Here is a 24,420-nt window from a genome sequence, read left to right as displayed (position 1 = left end):
CCTGGGGAGGCGTCTCTGAGGCACCTGCGGAGCGAGGCAGCCGAGGACTCCTCAGCAGTGCTGGAGAGCCTGGATGGCTCTGAGTGGAGTGTGGGGCCACCAGCCAGCATTTACACACCGTACCCAAACCAGTCTGGGCAGAGAGGGCCGTGGGCTCTTACAGCCTGACTGCAGCTTGGTCCTGTTTGAGTCGGGGTTTCCCACTGCAGGGCTTTGGATCGTGTCTGAGGGGAGGATTGCAAGTGCAGGCACTTGGAGGGTTGTTTGTTAGGTTGGACATGGTCCAATACCCCAACCTCTGCTGGGTGTCTAGACAGAAATTATCGAATATGGGGTCATTAGAAATATTAATATAATTCCATATGAGTCCTGTAAGTTTGCACTTCTGTAGCCATGTGAAAAGAAAATTTCTCTTTTCACGACAGACCATTAGAGCATTCAATTAGCACATCTGTGTGCAAGTTGTGAGGTCACTTAGTTCTTAGAGAGATAATTAGACTATTGAGGCTGCAAATTTACTGCAGGAGGGCAGTATTTGGACAGGTGGTTTTTGTAAACTTGCTCTGCAGCTGATGGATTTATTCAGCTTTTTGAAAGCGCTGGTGAATGCTGAATGTTTGCAGTAGGCTCCTGCAATGAACTTGGATTGGAAGTGACCTCTGAAGGTCTTCTTGGCCAGCCTCCTACTCAAGGCAAGGCTGGCTTCAAACTGAGGTCAGGTTGCACAGTCCTGGCCTAGCTTGACCAGGTTGTGTGGTCTTTGGGGGTGGAGATTTTGCAGTCTCTCTGGGTAACCTTTTGTACCCTTTCCCACTCAACCACGCCCTCACATCCAGTAGAAATTTCCCTTGTTGTGGCTTTTGGCTGTTGCTTCTGGAGTTTTCAATGTATGACTTTGGGCCCCTTCTCTTCTGTAATTCCTCATTGGGCATAATTTAATTATTCGAAAACTTCAGCTCGCTTTCTGTGCTGTGTTGGGAAATTTTAATTTGGTACTTGTGTGGCAGGAGGAATACATTACAGAGCATCTACTGTGATGAGTTGTAGCTTCATTTAATAACTGCACATTGTCCAAGATAATTAATTTGAATACAGTTCTGTAAAGAGCTGCTACTAATCCGTAATGTTTAATGATTCACTGATAACACCAATGCGAATTACGAACTTGTCATATATTTTAAACCTGTAGGTGCACATTTATGCACAAACCTGTATAAGTGTGCAAGACTGATCTTGTTCTCCTTGTGAAATCCAAATGCAGCAAAATGGAAAGGAATAATTTATGTGTTTAATAAGCAGACCTGTCACTATCCATGATAAATAATCCTTTGTACAGAAGGAGAAGGAAGTGATAAGTATTCCCCTTCTCAAAGCAGGTCCAGCAATGACTACTGCATCTCCTTAAATTGATAGTCAGGCCTTTAATGACTGAGGGTTCTGATACATCTTAAAAAATGAGTCAATGTTGATGGCACTAAAGATAAAGTATTACTTCAATTGTATTGAATAATCTAATTATAACTATGCAACACAAACAGTTTGGGATACTCCTTTGGCAGGAGCTTTTTTTGAAGTAAATATTATGTATTGATTTATTTCTTTTTTGTGTATATGATTCTGTGGCTTACACAATGTAAGCCAGTGGTTGGGGTGGCCTTTTTTAGGGCAATCCCCAGCATTGTAATTTGTTAGACTGCACTTTGGGGTTCACTTATTTTAAGGCTGAATAATTACATTACTGTTGATTCTATACAGATGTGAGTGTGGTTCTACGCACCATGTTAATTTGATTAAATCAACATCTAAAGTGTTGCAGTTTGCATGTAGTCACAGTTATATTTACAAAGAAAAACCCAAACCTGCAAGTTCAAAATGGAATGGAAAAATGCTTTTTCTTTTCTACTGTTGGATTCCGTGGTTTTTGTGAACCTCTTAATCGTGCAAGGTTATGTACTGCTTTTGGAAGCAGAAGTATTTTCTGAGGTAGCTGATTTCAGTCATGCAAAGTGGTCTACTTTAATTGATCTGCTGTAAGTATTTCTTGGGAAGAAAAGCCACAGAAAACCCTCACAGAATTGCTGAAGAGGGCAGGCAAAGAAAGGATGGCAGCAATTTCAGGAAATAATTTCTTTTACCTCTTGCAACGCAGTATTTTGCAGCTCCCCCAAAGGCTAGGATAGGGAACACAGGAATTCTCTGTAGTGCGTGGATGCTTGAAGTAGGCTGGTTCCTGGAGTCACCACTGTGTCTAATGGAGATGCAAAAAGTTGTGCAACACCATAGAAACTTCCAGTTATTTGTATTTAATTTCAGCCTACTTGAAGATAAACATGTATCCTGGACTATGTGGATGTTGTTGCTTGTAATTTTGTCAGCTCTGGAATTACGGGTTTGCCACTTGTCTTTTTGTGTCCCAGTGGGTCCAGCCTAACAGGAGTGTAACAGAAACGTTCTGTGCTTGTTGTGTTACCCTTGCCCCACACTCAGACCCACTTCCTTAGTCCTTTTCTAAATCTGCCTCTAAGTATCCAAATGATGGCCACTGGCACTATAGGGGTTATTCTTTAAAACATATACCTGCTGTCAAAACGGATCCCAGCAGCTTCACCTTGAATTGAAAAGACACGATGTTCAGATTATTTGTGGGTGCTCCTGTTTTTCTGATAGCTGGGGGCTTTTCCTAGCTTTAAGGGACACAGAAGTTCACTGTAGTTGGGGTGTGTGCGCTCCAAGCAGGTGGTGTGGTCCTTGGAGGGGAGCAGTGGGCCTGCTAACTACTTGTTGGTTGTTCCAGCAGAGTGGAAGGAGATACAATCTGTTCCTGAAGCGACGTCTCAGGGTAAACCAGTGATGAATGGTATTGCAAGTGGCTTGGATGGCTGCAGTAATAACATGCTTCACTGTGTGATGCCTTTTGTTAACTGGGAGCAAGCTTCACAGTTACAAATAAGTATTCTGCGCTTTCTCAGGGAACCTTTTCACACGTATCCTTGCATGGCGTGAGACGGAGATGACAGAGATGTAGCCCTCTGAATTATTCTGGTTTGTTCCTACTCTCATAAAATGAAAACCCAATTCAGCCCCGTAAAAATACACTTGTGTTGATGGGTGTGGTTAAAAAACACCAGCCTTCCTCAGCAGAGAGGCCAGATTTCCTCCCTGGAATTCCTCAATGTTTAGACCAGACTGTTAACTTCTGTGGAGAGCACTTTGCTGCATGTCTCTTGTACCCAAGATGGTAAAGCTGAATATTGACATGACAACAAATAATATTACCTAATATTGCAAATAATATTACCTAATATGAGTTAACTTCCCTAGGGGAGTGGGGTTACAGTCTTTTATTTGCCTGACATTAATTACTGTGGCCTAATGGATAAAAAAGGTAAATGTTGTTACTATGACACTCTGGCATGCTGATAAATTAAAATATGACCTTTAGTGGATCAATTGGAGTACTAATTATGCTGTTACATTGATACCTTTTATTAGATGTATTTTTTTTTCCCCCATGAAAGTAAATGCTCAATTTTGAAATGTCACTCCTCTGTTGTCTGTGTGCTATTTTTATATGTAGTCATTGCTGGCACGTATGTCTCTGTGGTGGTTGATTTAGTGAATCTTATTATGTAGAGGAAAATGCATGGAATTTACATTTTGCCACCTGCTTCAATTATTCACAAGTATTGCTGCACTAATATATATTTATTCTTTCTGTACCAGTTATTATATATTGTGCTTGTGGACATATGCAGTTAATTTTGAAATTATTTTAACTGGATGTAGCCCTGTTAAATCTTGCCCAAGTATATCTTCAACTATGAAGAAACTGAAGAATTCTTGCAATGTGGGGAAACTTCTTTGTCTTCTGTTATATTTTAGAGAAACAGCAATGTACTTGTTGGGTTTTTTTTTTATTCATATGCCTTTATCTTCTACAGATTGATAAAAGACATCAAAGCAAAGATTCTATTTTCTTCAGGGATGGTGTCAGGAGAATCGATTTTGTTCTCTCCTATGTGGATGATTTTAGTAAGGAATTGGAAAAAAAGTTGGTAAGTTTGTCTTTTTGAAAATCCTCTTAATTTTTATCTCTAATAACCTGAATATCAGTTACTAACTCTTTCAGATCACTACACTCAACTGGAATAGGACTTAGCTAAAAATTTTATAGCTGTGTGAAAAGCCATTCCATGGATGGAAATGTCTGTGTGATTTACTGTTGTGTGTCAGGACCCAATTTTATTGGGTTTTTGGGACTCTGTGTGTTGAATTGATCACTCTCCATTGCTTGGGCTGGGCAATATATAAAACAACTGAGCAAAGTAATCCAAATTGTTTTGCTTCTTCATTGACAGTCTAGCTGAGACTTTGGAGAAATATCTGTAAATGGTTTTATCTGCAAATGCTTTTAAATGCAGGAGGTTTCTTCTAAATAAGCAAAGCATCATCCAAACAAGATTTAACAATGACTATTTTTTTTCCATCCATTGACTGCAGCTTTTTCTAAAATGCCAGTGACTATCCCTGAACTTCCCAGCAAGACCCAGTTGCTTGAATGACACCTATTTGTTCCATGCTCACACTGCTCACTTGTGGCCTAACTCGGCTAAACATGTAAATTCAATCTGTATAAAAAATCCAATACTATGCGATGCTGTCAAGACAAACAAAAAACTTCTCATAAACCACAATATTTAAAAAAAAAAAAAAAAAAAAAAAGATGGATTTTAAGGTGGTTTTTTTCCTCTGTATTTCCTGTCTTCTTTCTGAGTCAGGAGAGGTTACATTTACAAACTGGTCTCTCCAATGTACGACTCCAAAGTTTATTCATGATTTAAAAAAATTTAAAAGAGACACCAAAAACCTTCTTTCTCGTGCAGTCATATTATTTTGAAAAAGAAGGGTATCTGAAAAAAAACTTATTATACCAATGCTTATGACAAAGTCATGCTCAAAACCAAAGGTCTGTAAAGGACAGCTATCTTCGATCTCTTTTCATATTTGTTTCATAATTAGGAATTCTAATTTCCTTTGAACAAAAACTGCAAGATTGAGCAAGATTGAAGGAAATATTGTTTCCATTAAGGACTTATACTGCCTAAATTTGCATCCAAATACGACCCAGTGTAGAGCACAGCCCCTCATCTTATTCATTACCTTAAGAAACCTGGGAATTTCTGTCATAGTCTCTGTTTGATGCTTTTCCCTGTCAGCTCTGCTCAGTGAGCCACATTCCAGAGATTTTCTTGGGAGACCAGGGTTATTTTATAGCTATGGTACCATAGGTTTATCTACAGACATATAAAACCTTTTCAAACTCAAACCCCCTGTCAGGCTGTAATCCTCGCTGCATTCCTCCTTCTCCCATGGAGCAAAATGCATTTTAAAAAAAGGAGGAAGAGGAGATCACTCAGTGTAGAGAGGGGAAAAAAAAATATATCCATGCTGAATTTGTCAAAGCAGCTCTTAAAATAGACTTTTCCATTAGTCATACTCAAATTATTTAAGATGAGGAAAGAAATTGAGACTATTTAGGTAACGTTTCAAGTGGGAAGGAAAATAAGCCAGAGGGGTCATTGTGTGCAGCAGTTTCCTTCTCGTTGCTTTATGGATCATTTGGAGGTAGCAGGAATCCTTGCCAGACCAGAGGCCACGTACAGGGGTGTCATTATTGACTGAAGGATTAATGTGAGGAGGAGCCCAAGAGTTTGTAGCTAATACTGTGTCTCCTCTCTGAGGTAAAAATGCACTTGCTGGGGAAGAAACATCTCCGTCTTGCAAAAGACCAAAACATCCGCATTAAATTTTGTGAGATCTAGTTCTTGTGAATGTCTGTTATTTGGAAAAGAGTTTGTGGCCCCATGGAGGAAGGGGTTTGGTCAGTGGCCCTGTAGATTAGCTCTGCAGTCACTGGACAAACAGGCATGGAGATATCAGTGTTTCTACACAGTTCCTGGGGAAACTGCATTTGCCCTGTGTTTGTGTTCAGCACAGACCTTTATGCAATTAGAATGCCTGTCAAATTTAATGCAGAGTTCTTACCATACAAGTGCTGTTGTCTTTGTGGGAGCAAGATTTAAATATAGGTGCACTGCAGCCTCTGGAATTCATCTGACATATACTGTATTTGGCATTACACAGTCATCACAGGAATGTGGATTTCTTTTACTGTGGCACAGTGATACAGCAAAATGGAACAGCCAAGAATAGGAACGTTCATACAAAGGGAATAACAGCTGTGACAAAGGGTTTTGTTTCCTTGTCTCAAGGAAACAGCTTTATTCTGCACTTCTGAGAATGGGATGAATGACTGCTTTGTGTGCTTCAACATAGCCCTAATACAGATGGAAGAGATGGTCTGTTCATCTTCTCCCTCAGTTTCATGCAGAACGACTGCATTAACTTCTTTGATGTTCCCAGACACATTCCAGCTTCAACGCTGTTTTGAACTTGCCTTCTAAATCCAAACCAGGGATTGGGAACTAATTAGGTTGAGAACTAAAGGTTTTTCACCCAGAGGGTGGTCAGGCACTGGAGTTCAGGAGTTCGTAGAACCACAGAATCATAAAATATGCTGAGTGGGAAGGGACACATCAGGATCAAAGTCCAACTTCTGGCCCTGCAGAAGACAGCCCAGTAATCCCACCATGTGTCTGAGAGCATTGTCCAAATGCTGCTTGAACCTTTACTTCCTAATACCCAGCCTAAACCTCCCCTGAACAGCTTCATGACATTCCCTTGGGTCCTGTCACTGGTCAACAGAGAGACTCACTTTGGAGGGCACATGGAGCCATGTGGGCAGTCCCTGCAGGCTGCAGGAGGGCCAGTTATCCGTGACCTCGTGCTCTCATGGCTCTGGGTGGATGAGATGACAAGAGGCCTTTCCTAAACAGGCTCCATCTCATCTGAAACTTTCTTCCGAGGGCAGCCCGAGCTCAGACTGATCCCATACTGTGTCCTTTAGGATACAGCTATGAGCAGGCTTTTCATACACTTCACCAGTAGAATGTAAATGTTCCCCCAGGCCATATTTGCTTCCCAATATCCTACACCTGACTGCAGTTAAAATAAGCCCGAGAATCCTGATGCATGAACGGCTTTGGTGAGCTTGGTGCTCCCTGCCTAAAGAAAGAGGAAAAGCAAGCAAGAGGAGTTTGATTAAGTTGATTATGTTGTAAACTTAAAATTACTTTAATCTCCTGTCCCTTGACTGTTGTGACAGGCAGTGCCACCATAAACAGGTTTATAGTAGTTGTCTCTCTTCTGCAGATCACACAGTGTTATATCTGCACTGGGCTGTTTAGGGCTGCTGGACTTTGGATCTCGCTTTGTTAATCTTATCAGGATGGTTCCTTACAGCCCAGCACATGTTAGATGATATCTGTGCTTAAACAAAATGTGAGGAAGGGCATTAGCCTGCTCTGGTCTTCACTAATGGGATGACTTGCAGAGCTTCTCTCTGTGACTACAGAGTGGCATCTACAGCAGATTCAAAAATACATGCACCAGGTACAGCTTTTTAGGTTTGGAGCAGGGAACTTAAAATTCTGACAGGTACACATTAAAACCAACCAGCACTGGCCCAAGTGTATGTTGTTTTTTTGGTTGGGTTTTTTTTTTGGTGTTTTTTTTTTTTTCGCAATAGCAGCAGACTGAATTCCTTTTAAAAATGGTTGTTTCATGTGACTGGAAAGTTCAGTGCATTGCAGGGGTTTCAGAGAAAGGGGCTTACGGGAAGAGGGCAAGGTGCTAAAAAGAGAATAATTTCTGTTAAGAGGACTGTAGTTTGTCACACTAAGTGTCTAGTAAGGAAAAATAAGAAAAATAAATAAGAGGCCATACCCTTTGGCACTGTCTGTTCCTTGAGCTGGAGGGGAGCTGTCTGGAGGCAGAGGACCCTTTGAGCTGACTCACTTGGCTTTCTTCCAGCGTTTGCTGGGGAAAGAACGCACACCACTATCCTTTGTTTGGAGAAAATGTAACCCAGAGTAGCACACAGCTTTGGATACCGGGCTGAGATGTCACTGTAGCACTTTAACATGCACTCTTAAATCACCTTTTAGTTGCATTGTTCTGTATTTGATGATCAGGTCGGCATACCAGAGCTCTCTGATGTTTATACAGGTGAATGTAGGAAGTTTAGTGGGATAGATTAATTAAAAAATAGTGCATGGAATTGCATTTGCCCTCAGCTTGTGCTAGAATGGAGGAGTCAGCACATTTGCAAGTTTATATAGTCAAGTGTCTAATTTAATATCTAATAATATTTGGGAAAATCAGACGGGACAAGTAGAAATGAAAGGCCACTAACATATATCAATGTATCTTTAGGTACATTTGAGGGCTGTGAAAGCTTTTCTTCAGTCTGTATTCATTTGTCTGAGTAGTTTATGCACACTGAAATGCAAAAAAAGGCACACTGCTGCTCACAGACATGCAGGGAAAGGAAATTGGCTGACAGCTGTGGTTGTTTGCATTTTTTAAATGTGTTTGAAAAATGTCATTTAAGACCCTTCAATAGAAAAAAACATCAGGCAGCATTGCAGGTTTTAGCCAAAAATAAATTCGTGGTCCAGCTTGTGCATTCTAAAGAGGATAAGGCTCAGATAGTTGGCTTACCTTACGGTTATTCTGACAGTCCTTCAGCAAATTTTATAGAATTAAAAGGAAATGAATGCAGTCTCCCTATAGGAACAAAAATTACACAGAGAAGGAGGGGAAGAAAATGTTCTTCCCTAAAGGCACCTCCTAGGAATTACTTGGCAAAATAAAGAGTTCCAGGAGGATCTCAAGCTCCCAGAGGTCACGCAGCCACCCCTCACTGCCACAGGCAGGTTTGTTTATCTCTGCTGAAGTCCACGGGGACTTTATGCAAGCTAAGCACAGGGGAGGTCACACGTGGTGATTTGTTGGTCTTATCTGGTTTTACAGTGGTGTTTGTGAAGTACTGTTTGAATTGTCTGTAATCGGTGCTTGACCATCTATATCAGGCATAGTTTAAAACAGGTGAATAGATAAACAGATGAGGCTGTGAGCTGTCGGTCTTCCACGTGCTTCCAGGATTTTATTTTCCATCTGGTTTTGATGGGCATTCTCTGAGCAACGTGGCTTCAGCTTGAGCAGTGACACACCCCACATACCATCCTCCTGAAGAGTCAGGAGGGCTCAAAACACAAGACATCAATTCCTTCTCTGATTAACCAGAGCAAGCCTTTTCCTACCCGGTAGGTTTCCTATCGCAGTTCCCGACGTGTTGCCATCACCAAGCTGGCCTGCACTCGGAAGTGGCCTGGTGTGCATCAGCTGGTTTTTGTCTGATTGCTCTTAGCAACTCACATAGCATTAAGGGGTTGTCATCAGGGCAGTTGGGAGAAGCTGGAACTTGGTGAGTCATCAGTAAGCGATCAGTTACTCAAGTGTGTTTATTTCTCTCTAGGAAAGAAGAAAAGAATTTGAGAGCAATCTGCTAAAGGCAGGTTTGGAACTAGAAACAGAAGACAAGAAGGTAAAAAAAAAAAAAATTAGAACCAAAGAAATAGACCTGCAAATTAATAAACCATTTTGTTTCTTTGAGAAAAAATATAAATCGTGCTGGTGGATTTCAGTGGAGTGTGACTAATTTAGGTGGAACAAGAGTAATATATTTATTTGAGTCCTTTTTCTAGATGCATTCATAAGAATTGTGGAAGTGGAATGATTTTGATTCAAGAGGAAGTGATGGCTTTTGATTTCATAACAAAAAGAAAGTGGTTCCAAAATAGCTGTGATTTGATTTAAATCCACTTAAATGGGAAGTGTGCTCACAGCTACATTTAATCCTGCCTAACAATGAGTAATAAGTTTGGAAGGTTGGTGAATGGGTTAGTTATGCCCACTGGACGTTGTAATTATGAGGAAAGGATGAAACAGCTTGAGGATGTTTGATTAGTGTTACTGTTTGGTTTAACTGCTGGAGAACATGGGATTTTGAGTGATGCAGTCAGTGTGCCAGAGACTGGGTGGGGTCAAGTAACTCTTGATGAAGTTCAGACTCTGTAACATCCACAGATGGGGATTCATTGAGCAATATGTTAAAAGTACCTTCTGATTGCCATTTTCTGCTGTGTGTGCAGAGGATCACTGAAAGAACACGCACTGTTGGGTGAGGCCTGTGATAAGAATATTCCCCGTGTTTCCAGTGCATTCAGTGCAATGACAATTTTCAGGCCTCAGTGTATGAGATTAATATAGTTTGAAAAGCCACTGTGAGCTTTCAGTAGGGCAAAGATTGTTTTTATGAACAGACGACCACTCAGATAAGCTTTCCAATTAAAAATACATATATAAAAGAAGTTCCCCTATTTCCTCCTCCTTTTTTTTTTTTTTACTTTAAAAATATGTTAAATTCAATAAATTGTGTATATAAAAAAATTATTCCCATAAATCTTGCAATAAAACACGGCCTGATGTGTGATGTAACCTTCCCGGGGGCAGGAATCCGAAGACGGCAAGATCTTCTTCGTGAAGATCCACGCGCCGTGGGAGGTTCTGATCACGTACGCAGAAGTGCTGAACATCAAGGTCCCCATCAAGGAAAATGACATTCCCTCCACGGTGGAGAACCCCCTGGACTGCATGCTGTTCCCACTCAGGCTGCCCGAGAAGGTGATGCACCCCGAGCCGGATTATTTCACGGCCCCGTTCAGCAAGGACAAGCAGGAGCTGTACCTCATAAACGACAAGAACACTTTCTTCTCACCGTCCATGAGAAACAGAATAGTGAGTGTGTCGAGCTTGGCTGCTCCCATTTGCCTGCAGTTTCCTCTGCAAGGAAGGAGGGTGGTCTAGAAACTGTGGTGTCTGTGGTAGCCTGGGTGCCTGTGTGCCTTTTTTAGGAATCTGTTATATATTTGTTGGAGCGGATCTTCTGGGTGTCTGTAAGGCAGCTGTGCCCTCAGTGTCCTTCTGAAGAAATGCCTCCTGCTTTTGCATATTGTTCCATTCAATGGCTTTAAAGTGGGAGAGTTCTGAAACCCTTGTGTTTCGATCTCAGGTTAATTATATCCTCACACGTTGCCCTTACGGAACAGAAGAGGGAAGAAAAAGTTTGGGATTAAGAGGCTGCTGAACAATGGCACCTATACAGCTGCATATCCTCTTCACGATGTAAGTATTTTAGCTTTCTGCTCCCTTGAGCATTTCCCAGTGTTTTCACTCTTTTTTCCTGCTGTGAATTTGCTGTTTCCAGCAGATATGAAAACGTACTCAAACCCTTCCATTTGTCCCATTGATTCTGTTTAATAATACACAAGACTTATCTACCAGCCCTGCTGTTTGGCTTTTATGTGCTGAAATGCTTCATCCTGAGTTTTGAGGATATACCCATGTGTCAGTCACATCATTTCTTCAGAGACTTTTAAATTTTTTTTCCTTCTGAGTGTTGTGTTTAATTTGTTGCTTAAATTCTAAATTCTCTGCTTGTTTTTAGTAGTTATTTTGGATGTCACACTGCTTCAGTGAACTTAAATTGCTTATTGATATCTCTGAATTCTACCGTAAGGCATTTTTAGATACTTTAGATAGATTTATCTTTTTAAATGTTTGAAATATTTTTTCTTTCCTTAGAAAATAAAAATGAATGGGTGAATGGACATCCCTTAGGTTATCAGTGGGAAAGTTTAGCTGATCAGGATCTATGCTGTAGAAGACCAGTCTAGGCTGGGAAGGAATTTATCCTGTTGGGACTATCAAAACCATAGATGATAATAAGCAAGAATCTCTTCTAAACAACTACAACCAACCTTAAATGCTAAAAAAATCATGTGAAAAAATTCCAAAACTTGTGAGACAGACTCACAAATCTTTGTCTAAAAATACTTATTTAACCTTTTAAAAGATTTTCAAAATGCAAACTTCAGGTTGTTTAAACCTCTTGATTTCTAGTTAGAAACTTAATTTTCCTGCATTTCTTTGTGCTCAAGAAACATTCAGGGTAAAAAAAAAAAAAAAAAGGAAAAGCAAGATCACAAACTGAAGGTTTGGCAGAGGCAAATATTTCTAAAGGCAGAGTTCTGGGGCACAGAATGAAGTTACAAAAGCTGTCAGAAGCTGAGGTTATTTTGTGCTGTTCTGTTTCTGGGAAGGTGATGAAGTTCCAAGGCAGGTAGATACGTGGTAATGACGAACCCTATTGGGGGGGGTGTGTGCATCATCATCATCATCATCAGTATTTGTTTCTTCCAATGTGGTGTTTGAGTCTGTCCATGAGGTGTTTTGACTTTGCTCTGATTTGCTCACAGTGCCAGTACTGGAAGAAGGCAAATGATCCCAACTGTGACAACGAGAGGTACACGCTCTACATGGAGTGGGCGCGTTTCCTGCGCTTCTACAAAGAGCAGCCTTTGGACCTCATCAGGTGAAGTGGTTTGTTGTGTTTCCCTGGTTTTTCACTGCAGCACAGCGTCTGTTCGTTTGTAGCTGGATGCTGCTGGGTGATTTTTGGCACTTCTAAGGTCTGATGAGAGCAGGGTATTAACTGGGCACTCGTCCTTGGAGGCACAGCTTCCCACTAGCAAATGGAAAAATGTTTCATCTCGAGTCAAGCCCCTTCCCATCTACCCCATCCTGGGGTCAGCTACATTACAGATAATTCACATGTAGAGAAACATGTACATAGAATATCTTGGATTTTATAATCGATGCCTACAAGAGTTTTTAAAGGGCAATTTGAAACGTTGAAATTTCAGCACAGACTTCAAAAACACTGATGAAAGCAGTTTGGAAGCTTGAAACTGAGTTGTAACCCCAAATTTAAACTCACCTTACCCAAGATCTCTTTGTTTCAGCCCATCCTAGACAACAAAATGTTACTTTGTTCACAGGTTACAGTTCCCCATTTGTGACACAAGTGGTTATATTTCTGTGGATTATCCATTTCTCCTAACCATAGGATCAGAACTGGTGTACCCAGTTTCACTTGTGTAGCTCCCTGGAAAAATCAGAAAGTAAATCTTCATTTGCATTATCCTGTGGGAAAGAGAAAGAGTGATTTTAAAACTGGAGCTTCTGCTTAGGAGGAAAAAAGGGATGAAAGAGGCCATATAACCTGTTCTTTCAGCTTGCTCATTCAGCTTGAGTAACTTCTCATGGCCAGCTTCAAATCTCATTTTTCCACTGTGCATCATTGCATTTACTCTTCTGTTAAAAGAGAATTTTGCCAAGTGTTTCATTTTTACTCTGGCAGATTGCTCTATTGCTGTTTTAAATTTTGCTTTTTATTCCTGTTAATTGCATTTTTTTTGTTTGTTTGTTTTTGTATTCAGGAAGTACTATGGCGAGAAGATTGGAATCTATTTTGCCTGGCTGGGGTTTTACACTGAGATGTTATTCCTTGCAGCAGTTGTTGGCTTAATCTGTTTTCTTTATGGCTTGTTTACAATGGATGAAAATATGAGCAGGTGAGTGCAACGCTGAAAATCTCCTGGGCAGAGTTAAGCCACGAGACAATTTAGTTCTTGCAAAAAAATCCCAACAGATAACAAGCTTTTAAGGCTTGTCAGATTAAAAAAAATTGTTCTTCAGCTGTCTTTATTGATTGAAAAGGTGGTGGGCCACTAATGCAGAACTTTTGACTATTAATTAGTAAGAATAAACTGACCAACCACAGGTTGACACCAGAGAACGTGACGAGATGTGGCGTCTTTGCTGTGAAGCTGCAAATCCTGAGCTTTGAACAAGTGGAGCTCTTACTTTATTTAATTTTTAAACGAATTTCACAGAACAGCTCTTAAGACAGAAACAGATGCTTTACAATGTTTTCCTCCCCAGCAAAGAAATCTGTGACCCTGCAATTGGAGGAGAGATCATCATGTGCCCTCTTTGTGACCAGGAGTGTGACTACTGGAGGCTGAACACCACCTGCGAGTCCTCACAGGTCTGTGTCTGGTTCTGCAGCCCGCTGTTGTTTTTGTTCATCCTGAAGGCTGTTTGGGTACTGACCTGTTCCTGGGTATTCTGTTGCAGTATTCCCATTTGTTTGACAACGTGGCAACTCTTTTTTTTGCCATTTTCATGGGCATATGGGGTGAGTACGTTTCATAAGTTTTATGGCAAGCAGTAAGATCGTGGCCAAGCTGCTGAGGGACACTGGAAGTGGGAGGAGGGGGAATTCACTTCAGTACCCTGCCTCAGATGCAGAAGTGATGAAAGAGTAAAAATAAGTTTAAGTTACAGGGGAATTGAGAGAAACACAGAGGAATTAAAAACCCCAAAGGTATTTCATTAGCTCATAAAGATCTCTGTGCTAGCAGAAGATCTGCTTATTTGTTACCAAAGGACCTCACCACTAACTTTTTTCATATTGATTTTTTTTTTTTTTATAATCTAATAGAGTGATATTGTAGGGCTGCTGTACCAAACTTGTCTTGTTTTTTAAGCACTAGCATTTGTGTGGCATGGATGAGTCATTCAGGAAGTACCAGCCAAAGGGTTTAGAACTGCAGAAGATAAGCTTTCCTGTGTTTGTACTAACCATGAAGCCTCCCCAGGTCAAATAAGAACAATCAGATTACTAAATGTTTACATTTTAAAGTAGTTTATACAGGGTTCTTAAAGTGTTATATAGCATTATAAACTTTATTGTTGTTTATATATGAAATCAGTTCCCTCTAGTGTCTTAAAAAATTCTTAAGCCAGCCTAAGTCTTGATTCTAAGGAAAACATCAGACATTCACTGTCTTTAAAACGACAATGGTATCAAATAAACATCAGAAAGCAACAGAAATGTTTGAACTTGAATAGCCACGCTGCTTATTTGTAATAGTTGTTCGTGTGTTGCAGGTTTATACACAAGCAATTATCTGTGTTATCAGGTTCTTTTGCTAGTTCCATGTCACTTTTTTGCATATGAAAAGGAGTTAAACTGCAGTTAAACATGGCCCTCATAACTATGGAAATACCTGTTTATCTTGGCATCTTCCTTGTCATCCACCTCTGGAATTTAATTAGCTAGTAAAACTCTGGATTCGTGTTATGATCTCAGCTGTGAACCCTAATAGGCAGCCGGTAAAAATAGATGGGTTGCACTGTGGGGATAAATAATAAACCACAGAACAGAAGGCAGTGCAGAAGTTAAGGTGAACTTGGTTCATGAACTTACTCATTTCTTCCTTAACCGTATTTGAACCACTTTGCAAATCGTAGTTACGCTTTTCTTGGAGTTTTGGAAGAGACGGCAAGCTAGACTGAAATACGAGTGGGATTTGGTTGATTTTGAAGAGGAGCAGCAGCAACTCCAGCTGAGGCCTGAATACGAGGCAAAATGCACCCAAAAGAAGAGGAATCCTGTCACTCAGGTAACGAGCGTGCTGGGCTGACACTCGTGCAAGTTCAGTTGTACGCCGAGAGTTTCATCGTGTGGAAATTGGTGTGTTAAAATCAGGAGAACAAAGGCAAAGTTTGAAGCTTTGATACCATCTTTGCAGCGTCCTTTCACGTTGCAGGGCAGCAGTCTCTGAAATCTTCTTGCCTTTAAAAGCACTCTTTCTCATCCCTGCACAACATAGGAAGAAGTAGGTGTCTGGATCTAAAGATAGATAAGTGGGTCTAGCTGTGGTTTTGGTTCTGATTACAACCACTTTGTTCAGGGAACACTGGAGAGATGAAGGTTGCTGAACTCCTGTCTCTGAAATCCAATTGAGATACAATTAATGACACGATTTAACACACTATTATTGAACACTCTGTATAAATATTTACTTCACAGCTGTGCCAGGGGAGGTTTAGGCTGGACATTAGGAAGAAATTCTTTACACAGAGAGTGATCAGACATTGGAATGGGCTGCCCAGGGAGGTGGTGGATTCACAGTCCCTGGAGGTGTTTAAGAAGAGACTGGATGTGGCATTGAGTGCCCTGGTCTAGTAGACAAGGTGGTGTTGGGTCATAGGTTGAATGATCCCAGAGGTCTTTTCCAACTTGGTTGATTCTGTGATTCTGTAATTGTTTTCATTTAAATTTAGTTTAGGTAGGAGTGTTTGACAAACGTAGGGATCGGCTGGTTGCATTCCCATATGACACCTACCACCTCAGTTTGATGTAATTTTAAATCATCTTTCATAGAATTGCATGTAAATAGCTTATTGGCACTAGGACTAAGTATACTTAGGTAACAAAGTCTTCAGAAAAGAAATAGAAGCTTAGCCAGAACAAGGGAAGAATCATTGTCATGTAAACAGCAACCCTGACTTTCAGGGTTTCTCTCCTTAATTAATAAGAAATACATACACTAATCTTATTTCTCATGAGAGTTTTTCCCCTTCCACACGTGCAGCATCAATTCTGCTGTTGTACTTGTAACTAGTACAGTGCACACGTTGCACAGAGCTCTTGGATAACCATGCACTGTGATTTCAAGTGTTACTCTGCTGGCTTTACAAGCCTTATTCTCTGACACATCAATTTATTGTCCTGGTGGTTTTTCAGAAGCCTTTTTGCAGCAGGGTTTAGCAGTGATCCTTATCAGTACCCACTAACAGGGTGAGTTGCACAAGGTTGCCACTCTGTGGTGTAATGTCCTTTCATCACAACGTGTGCAATACTGAGCACGTGAAATGGCAGTGCTTTCAAATAAGTTAATTCTGCAGACTGAAATGGTTTTGTGGTTACGGGGCAGTGACTTCATTGTGTCCCACAGCTGGCTTTGCTTCTCTCAGAAAATTGCTTCCTCCTCAGTCCTGTCCAGGATTCAAAGTTGTAGGTGCACTGAAACCAAAATTGCCCATCTGGAGGCTTTGATCGACGACTCGTTTGTTTATGATGCTAAACTATCTATCTAGATCATAGCTAAGATCTGGTTTTGCTGATTGCAAGAGAATTCTAATTGACATAAATAATGAAGCATTCGATTCAAACACAGGCTCTGTCGTTGCACTTTACTGGCTACATTTCACTCCTACAGTATAAAACTTGTTGAATGGCCTAGAACATGTGAAATATTTGCTCTTGGGATAGAATATGTGTAAGCTTTCCACAGTGCCTTGTCCCAAAGATTTATCAAATTCAGGGTTTGTTTTTTTTTTTTACTAAATCATCTTCCACTGGCATTAGTTCTTGAATGATCCATTCATAACACATGTAATTTGATATTTTAGGAATTAGGATAGGTAGCAAAAACTTTACACATGTGTTATATGGGGATACTGGCACGAGTAAGACCCAGTTGCCTGGTGCTTTAGCAGAGCTTGGCAGCTACGTTAGTAGGCAATTCTTCAAGCAAAGAACCAATAAAATTGAAGGAGTGGAGGGAAGCACTCTCTGACTGGCACATACAAATCCTCAGCATGAAGAATTTATTAACCTTGAGTTGAGTTTTGGACTCAGAGCTGTGTGGCAGCTGACCTAGCATTACAAGTAATAGTTCATGAAGTTGGTCTTTTTCCTTCAGCTGCTGATTGATTTTGCAGAGGTTTAACCATTCTTCCCAGGTACTGTCTTTACTTTTAGCAGTTTTATGGCCACTTCTGTCCTGATCTTCTCACACCCCCTGGCCCAGCACATTCAAAATCATGTCCTGTCTGCCATTTTGGAGAGTGGGGGTCCATTCTGAGGGGCTCTCCTTGGACGTGGGCACTTCCACGCAGCTGATGAGAGCTCTGTGCACCGCTTGATGTTGGAACAAGATGTTGGAATAAGCTGAACTGTGCTCTACTTGACTGTTTCAGGAGATGGAGCCTTATTTGCCTTTAACCAGCCAGGCTGTGCGGTTCTGCATCTCAGGAACTACAGTGTTGTTCTGGGTGAGCATCTTTTTGAACCGTTGCTTTAACGCAGGTCAGAGTTGCTGACAGTTTAATCTAACTTGTCCCTTCCGCCTCCATTTCTGTGAGCCTGTGTTCTTCTGGTTTGTTTTTTTGGTCTTTTTTTTCAACTATTGGTATTAGTTTGTCCGCTTTTCCTGTGTTAACAAAATAATTTTGATGGTTTTAAAGTACCTGACTCAACAAAGGCTTTTGCCTGCATACTTTGCATTTGCCACTGAACTGATGCTCACAGAGGACCCAGTTTGACAAATACGAAGCACCGTGGTGTGCATCTTGTTTCCAGAGCTCTGTGCACACAGCTGTGCTGAGCTGCAGCTGCATCTCACCTCTCTGCCCCTCTCCCAGGTGTCCCTGATCATAGCCAGCATGATAGCTGTCATCGTGTATCGCCTGGCGGTGTACGCGGCCTTCGCCAGCCTCATGGAGAACACCCAGACCTTGCAGCCCATCAGCGGGCTGCTCACCCCTCAGCTGGCAACCTCAGTCACCGCCTCGTGCCTCAATTTTGTCATCATCATGATACTGAACTTCTTCTATGAGAGAATAGCCATCTGGATTACCGATATGGGTAAGCAAAGGGGTACTGGAAGACAAAGCTTTGGAAGGCGGAACCCGTCGTCGTTCTTAACTCAGCACTGTAGCTGGAAAGCTGCTTGCAGCAGCTTGCAGCAATGACTCGACCATACTGATCATCTTCCCTCCATCTCAGTAGTTCTCATAACCTGATTTCTCTTTGTATAACGTTTGCTTAGATTAAAACTGGTCCACAGAGGCAATCACAGATCTGAACATAATTATCTTGTATTATATTAGAGTCACCAAAGCAAGATCAGACTGTGTTGATCTAGCAGCATTTCAGTTAGAAATCCTGTAGATGTGTTTCTAAAAACAGATCACTGCCATCTTTACAAGGAAAAAAAGACTAGATAATCATGACTCTTAGTTTGAAGGGGGAAAGAAAGGAGGGTGGAGGATAGGATAGGACAATACATTTGTCATTTTTTCCTGAGCGCTGCTTCCCTTGGCTCTGTCTGTTCAGATTTGGAGTTACACAGGTGGAAGGCAGAGGCTGAGCAGGATGAGAAGCTGTGCCCAAGATGTGTCACTGTGGCTTTAGCATGTCCTGCAGAGCTGGAGGAGCCAGCAGGCAGGCAGGTCCAGAAAGATCAACTACTTCTGTAGCAGAATATTTTTTATTTGACTTCTGCTTGCATGCTGGAAATACCTTTCCCTAGAGCCCTCTGTACATATTTGATTTGATTTGATTTGTCCTTAATGATTTAGCTGTACAAATCCCTGCAGGTGTTTTATAGAAAGAAAAAAAAAATGTAGAATACTCAGCTTGGAGAGGAGAGCTGAAAATACTAGGTGCTTGTAGTTTGTACAGCTGTCATAAAAACAGTTGGGTGATTTGCAAGTGGAATTAAGAATTGAAAGGTGTTTCTTGTAGAAACTTAAAGGTGTATTTCATTTGGTTTCTTTTGATTTATCAGGGACCATCTCTTGTCTCTGTGATCTATATGGCTTATCTCACTTGGCCCAATCAGACCAAGCTGAAACAGAACAAGTAACAAGTTCAATTACCCGTAGCAAACATGGAAACAAAGGGGAAATCATAATTTTTTTTGACCTTCCTTTCTCGGGGCACAAAAATTATTGGCATGAAGGCTGGTTGCAAGTGTGGAGGATTAATTTCTTGAGTGTTAGCACTGGCTGTGGTCGTGGGTTTCAGGGGGAACGCAGCAGTTCACTTGTGTGGGACTGCTGCCCTCCTCGGGCTGCCGAGGCGGCTGCGCCCAGCCCGGGCTACCAGGAGTGTCTGGGCAGAACTTCTTCACCCTGGAACTCCCTTGGGACAAGTTAGGCCAGATCTGGTGTTCAGACCTGCAGGGACAACCTGCCTCTAGTGCTCTGAAGGTTTTGTGTGCCTGGCATCAATAATATGAACATCTCAGTGAAAATACATCACATTTATGTTTTTAAACCTTCCCTGTTCTTCCCCCCATTATGAGACTCATCTTTCAGAGGCACATCCAATTTATGCTGATCTCGATGTTAACATACAGCATTTTGTTAAAAAAACACACTGTAGCATACTTCTCTACTACAAATTAAAAAAAGAGTGACGTTCTCATTGCTAACAGTGCTAGTTCTCATCCTTCAGGAGGCCCTGCTAGTTACTGCTTGAAAGTCATCTTGGATCTCCTAAAATAATGTAATATTTGGGAATGGATAGGTGCCAGTGGACAGTACAAAGAAGTGGAAATTAAAGCTAATAAAAGTTTAAAGCATGAATTTCCTTTGCCGGCCTGCTCCTCACATTTCATTATAAATTAATGGTAGGATGTCTGAGAACAGGAGCTTCATCTGATGAAATATTTGTAGGTGTTTTCCTTTTTTTCTTTTTTCCTTTCACATCACTAGTGCATGACGAATATTTTATGAATCTTTATCGTTTTAAAGGGAATAAAGGAGAATAAAATTGCTGTTTTTTGGTTTCACAGAGATCCCCAGGACTCACATGGAGTATGAGAACAGGCTCACTATGAAAATGTTTTTGTTCCAGTTTGTCAACTACTATTCATCCTGCTTCTACGTGGCCTTCTTCAAAGGGAAGTTTGTTGGTTACCCAGGTGCCTACACATACATGTTCAATCGCTGGAGAAATGAAGAGGTGAGACTTCCTTAATTAAGGTGAATTGTTCCCTTCAGCCCCTCAGTGCAGTCATAAATTTCCAATTACAGTTGTTCTGAATTGTTCTGAACTGAGCTGGACCTCAGCTGACCATCCTGAGGCTGATGGTGGGGCTTCCAAGGTCCCTTCCTGCTGTTGCTAGTCGGGAGAGCACCAGCAGTGAAAACCTGTCTGTCCCCAGAGTGGAAAATCAAAAAGCTTTCCTCGGCCCCGGTTCTCCTGAAATACCAGTGGGTCTCGCCTTAGCTCTTTAAAATAAAAAAGGTCTGGTGCTGAGAGCTCACTGAGAGCCACAGATTGGCCTTCCTGGGGTTGAGGGGTGGGAGCCACACACAGATTCTGCTGCTGAAGCCTCTGTGAGTTACTCTGTCTTCAAAGGGTGGTTGTGCTTTGGCACACGTGTTTTATCACACACTTTTTAGTGCTGAAAGCCTTCCTGAGAGGGGAGCTTGGCTGGCAGCCCAGCTGGAAATTCAGTGTCATCCTAACAAGTTTGAGAAACTCCATTTCTTTCACTTCTGCAGTAGCAGAGTATGGTTTCTCTGGGCAGTGCCCCTTACTCGTGTCCATTAACCCCCGGTCTGTCTCCCCCAGTGTGACCCCGCGGGCTGTTTGATAGAACTGACGACACAGCTCACCATAGTCATGGCTGGCAAACAGATCTGGGGGAACATCCAAGAGGCCTTTGTACCGTAAGTTCTCTCTTCCACTGAGATGCTCATCTCGTATAGCCAGAGGAAGTTCTTGGGAGGAGTGATAACAAGTATTGCCATATGAAGAAATTAAGAATTCTGTAAATCAGACACAAATTCTGATGAGTAGACTCATTTCCTAGAGGCTTTTGGCCTCTTCCTGTGAAAACACATTGCTTGCTCAGAGAAAGGGAAGACTTCACAGATTTCACAAAATATTCTGAGCTGGAAGGGACCCACATGGATCATCAGTGTCCAGCTCTTGAGTTAAGTGGCCCATAGAGGGATCAAACCCAGGAACTCACTGTTATTAGCCCCCTGCTCTTACCAACTGAGCTAATCTGATCTGCCTCACTCATTGTTAACTTTTCTCTGCATGTGCAGCTGGATTTGTAACTGGTGGGGTCGTCGGAAAGCCAGAAATAATCCCGAAAATTTGTACAGTCGCTGGGAGCAAGACCACGACCTGCAGACATTTGGAGCCTTAGGCCTGTTCTATGAATACTTAGAAATGGGTAAGTTTAAAATTACGTGTTTGGAATCGAGGACAAGACACCTTGTACTGACACTTTCAAAAAAAAATCTTCTCGATTAATTGTTATGGGTTGATTCATCTGCTTAGCTGCTGGAAATCATTAAATAGGTCAACCTAATTAAAAAAAAGAAAAAAAGCTGTCTTTGCATCTTGAACTGCAGGGAATTTCACAGAAACACTGCAAAGGCTGTTTGTTTCCCTCATTTGAACAGGGAACATTATTCTCAGTGCAGCCCGGCTGCCTCCGTGTCTGTTCTGTTCTTGTTCCAAAGCGTATTCTTAGCTGATGTCAGTGGAAATTTTAAGCATGGGATGAGTGCCAGATATGCTGCAAGGATGGGTGCTGCAGACATGAGATCTGTGAACTGGCTCGGGGAGAATCCCTTCAGCGTTAGGTTTGCACTGATCAGTGCTCCCCTGCAGCCCAGCAGAGGGAGCCTGGGTAATGGAGCAGGGCTTTCCAAAGGTGAGGTGAGCACCTCAGCATGTGACATTGGTTTACAAGACCTGAGAAACTAAAACTGAAGCTGAAGCCAAGCTCAATCTAAAAGGCACTTCGAAAAAGTTAATATTTCTGCTATTAGAAGGATACGTTTTGTTGAAAAGTGGACCTTTGTATGATTTGATTTCCACAGAAATAAGTGTTTTAGGGATGTTTAGAGTTGTCATTGTCACTTAATTAATTTCATACAACACTGTGATGTTGTGAAATTAATACACTTGGAACAATCAGTGTTTTCAGCCCTTGCTCTTCCAGAATCAACTGAACCCATGTGCTCCAACGTTGTCCTGGGGCTGCTAAGCTAATAGGAATTTTGCTGCTTGTCTAAGGTGAAGAACTCATCACTGAAATCATGGAAGAGCTGATGACTGGTGTATGGGAATTTATTTTTATCCACTGTCTAAACCAGAAAAAATACTCTGTTTCCTGTTTTTGAAATATAGTGGCGGTATTGGCTCTGCACTGAGATATTTCATTTTGGTACTATCTGAAAGGATCATTTGTGTATTTTATTTGCAGTTCTTAAACTAATGTTAAGACTCTCCAGTGGAACTATTGCATACAGAATTGATATTTGTTTTGGTAAAGAATTGGTAAAGTTTTGACTAAATCATTACCAATAGGTGGAGGTAAAGTTGTGATGAAAGTATTTCCTCTTTTTCAGTTAGGAGTGTAGTTAATAAGTAAAAGGAGAACAGGATTGCTCTGTACAAACTGCAGGAGAAAAAAACTAGCTTGTTGCCCTCTCATAACTTAGAAATTTGTTGTATGAGTTCATCCCAGTTGCCCAGCAGTTCCACACCACTCATGCAAGAACTGGCATCCAGCACTGCTGGCAGAAGTTTGCCAGTTGTCTGCGAGTGGTGGTCCCTCGTCACCCTGAGGTGAGGTGCCCCTTTTGTAGGGGCAGATTTTGACACTTTTCCTTCTCTCCCTTGCAGTCATTCAGTTTGGATTCATCACCCTCTTCGTGGCATCCTTTCCCCTGGCTCCCCTTCTTGCTCTGATGAATAATATCCTGGAGATTCGAGTGGACTCCTGGAAATTAACCACCCAGTACAGGAGACCTGTGGCTGCCAAAGCACACAGCATAGGGGTCTGGCAGGAAATCCTGAATGGAATGGCCATCCTGTCTGTTGTCACTAATGTGAGTATGTTAACTGTGTGCTACATCAACGCTGGTTCTTCCATGTGAAATTCAGTAATTCAAAATGTGAGGAATTCAAAATCAGCTGATGCTTCTTGTCCTTCATCAGCGCTGTGTCACGTTGCCCTACAGTGATATCATCAAACCATTCGGGGTGGTTTGGCTTCTCCTTGTGTTGACAACGGGCAGATCCCAATCCACGTTTCCTTTCATTCAGTTGTCTGTGTTTTCCAGCCTTTTTGGAATGGCATAGGCCAGTCAGAGGCTTAGTCTGATGAAGCACACTGATTGCCCAGAAGGGACTGTAGGGGACAGTAGGAAAGGTGGATGAATTCTGTGGATCAGGTGCACTTCTATCCTTATCACTATGAGGCCTGTTCTGTGGGAATTGTGCTCATTCAGGTGCTTCTGGATTTTCTTGTGGCTCCACTTCATAAATTGGAAACTATGCCAGTATTTCACCTAAAACATACTGTAAAGAGACTGCTGAGCAAAAGAAATTCCTCTTTCTAGTGTGTTTTAGGCAACAAATCCACTTGCAGGTATTGCTTTAGTAGCAAAGGCACCTCAGCACTTCCAGTTTCTCAAGTTTCAAGGCAAAATGTGCTGAGGCTTCACTCAGCATCTCTTATCAAGTGCCCTAATCCTGCTTTTTACCCTTCCTTAAAATATTCAGGGTAATTCCAGGGTGACAGAACTACAACCCCTTTATGAATCTGCTCACAGCTTTTTTTGTGCCGCTTTCCTGATTTCTTTTTCCTGTTTCTTTTCAGGCTTTTATTGTGGCATTCACATCAGATATGATCCCTCGTTTAGTTTACTACTATGCTTATTATGAAAATGAAGACTCACCTATGTCTGGGTACATAAACAACAGTCTGTCAGTGTTTCTAATCTCAGATTTTCCTGACAGAAACAAACCTAAAGAGAATCCAGAAAACTTCGTCATATGCAGGTCGGTGTAATAATAAGTATTTTATCACTTCATTTAGAATACAGCATAAAAAAGCAGTGCAAACCAAAATAGTCCATTAGAAATTAAATTATGTC

General features: G+C 41.4%; 1 protein-coding gene across 1 annotated transcript in view; it reads left to right on the top strand.

Annotated features, from left to right (window-relative positions):
- Positions 1-24,420, top strand: part of ANO5 (anoctamin 5) — a 49,016-nt gene that overhangs the window by 19,812 nt on the left and 4,784 nt on the right. The window contains 17 exon segments of the mRNA XM_050337086.1: positions 3,942-4,055; positions 9,440-9,508; positions 10,477-10,761; positions 11,036-11,072; positions 11,075-11,148; positions 12,282-12,397; positions 13,305-13,439; positions 13,810-13,915; positions 14,005-14,065; positions 15,184-15,335; positions 17,701-17,775; positions 18,145-18,367; positions 20,304-20,473; positions 21,089-21,186; positions 21,571-21,701; positions 23,165-23,370; positions 24,144-24,325. Coding sequence (XP_050193043.1) covers positions 3,942-4,055; positions 9,440-9,508; positions 10,477-10,761; positions 11,036-11,072; positions 11,075-11,148; positions 12,282-12,397; positions 13,305-13,439; positions 13,810-13,915; positions 14,005-14,065; positions 15,184-15,335; positions 17,701-17,775; positions 18,145-18,367; positions 20,304-20,473; positions 21,089-21,186; positions 21,571-21,701; positions 23,165-23,370; positions 24,144-24,325 — 2,234 coding nt within the window.

The sequence above is a fragment of the Myiozetetes cayanensis genome, unplaced genomic scaffold (genome assembly GCF_022539395.1).
Source record: "Myiozetetes cayanensis isolate MyiCay16 unplaced genomic scaffold, myiCay2020 scf6-25, whole genome shotgun sequence".
NCBI lineage: Eukaryota > Metazoa > Chordata > Aves > Passeriformes > Tyrannidae > Myiozetetes > Myiozetetes cayanensis.
This window is presented reverse-complemented; position numbering and strand designations above follow the sequence as displayed.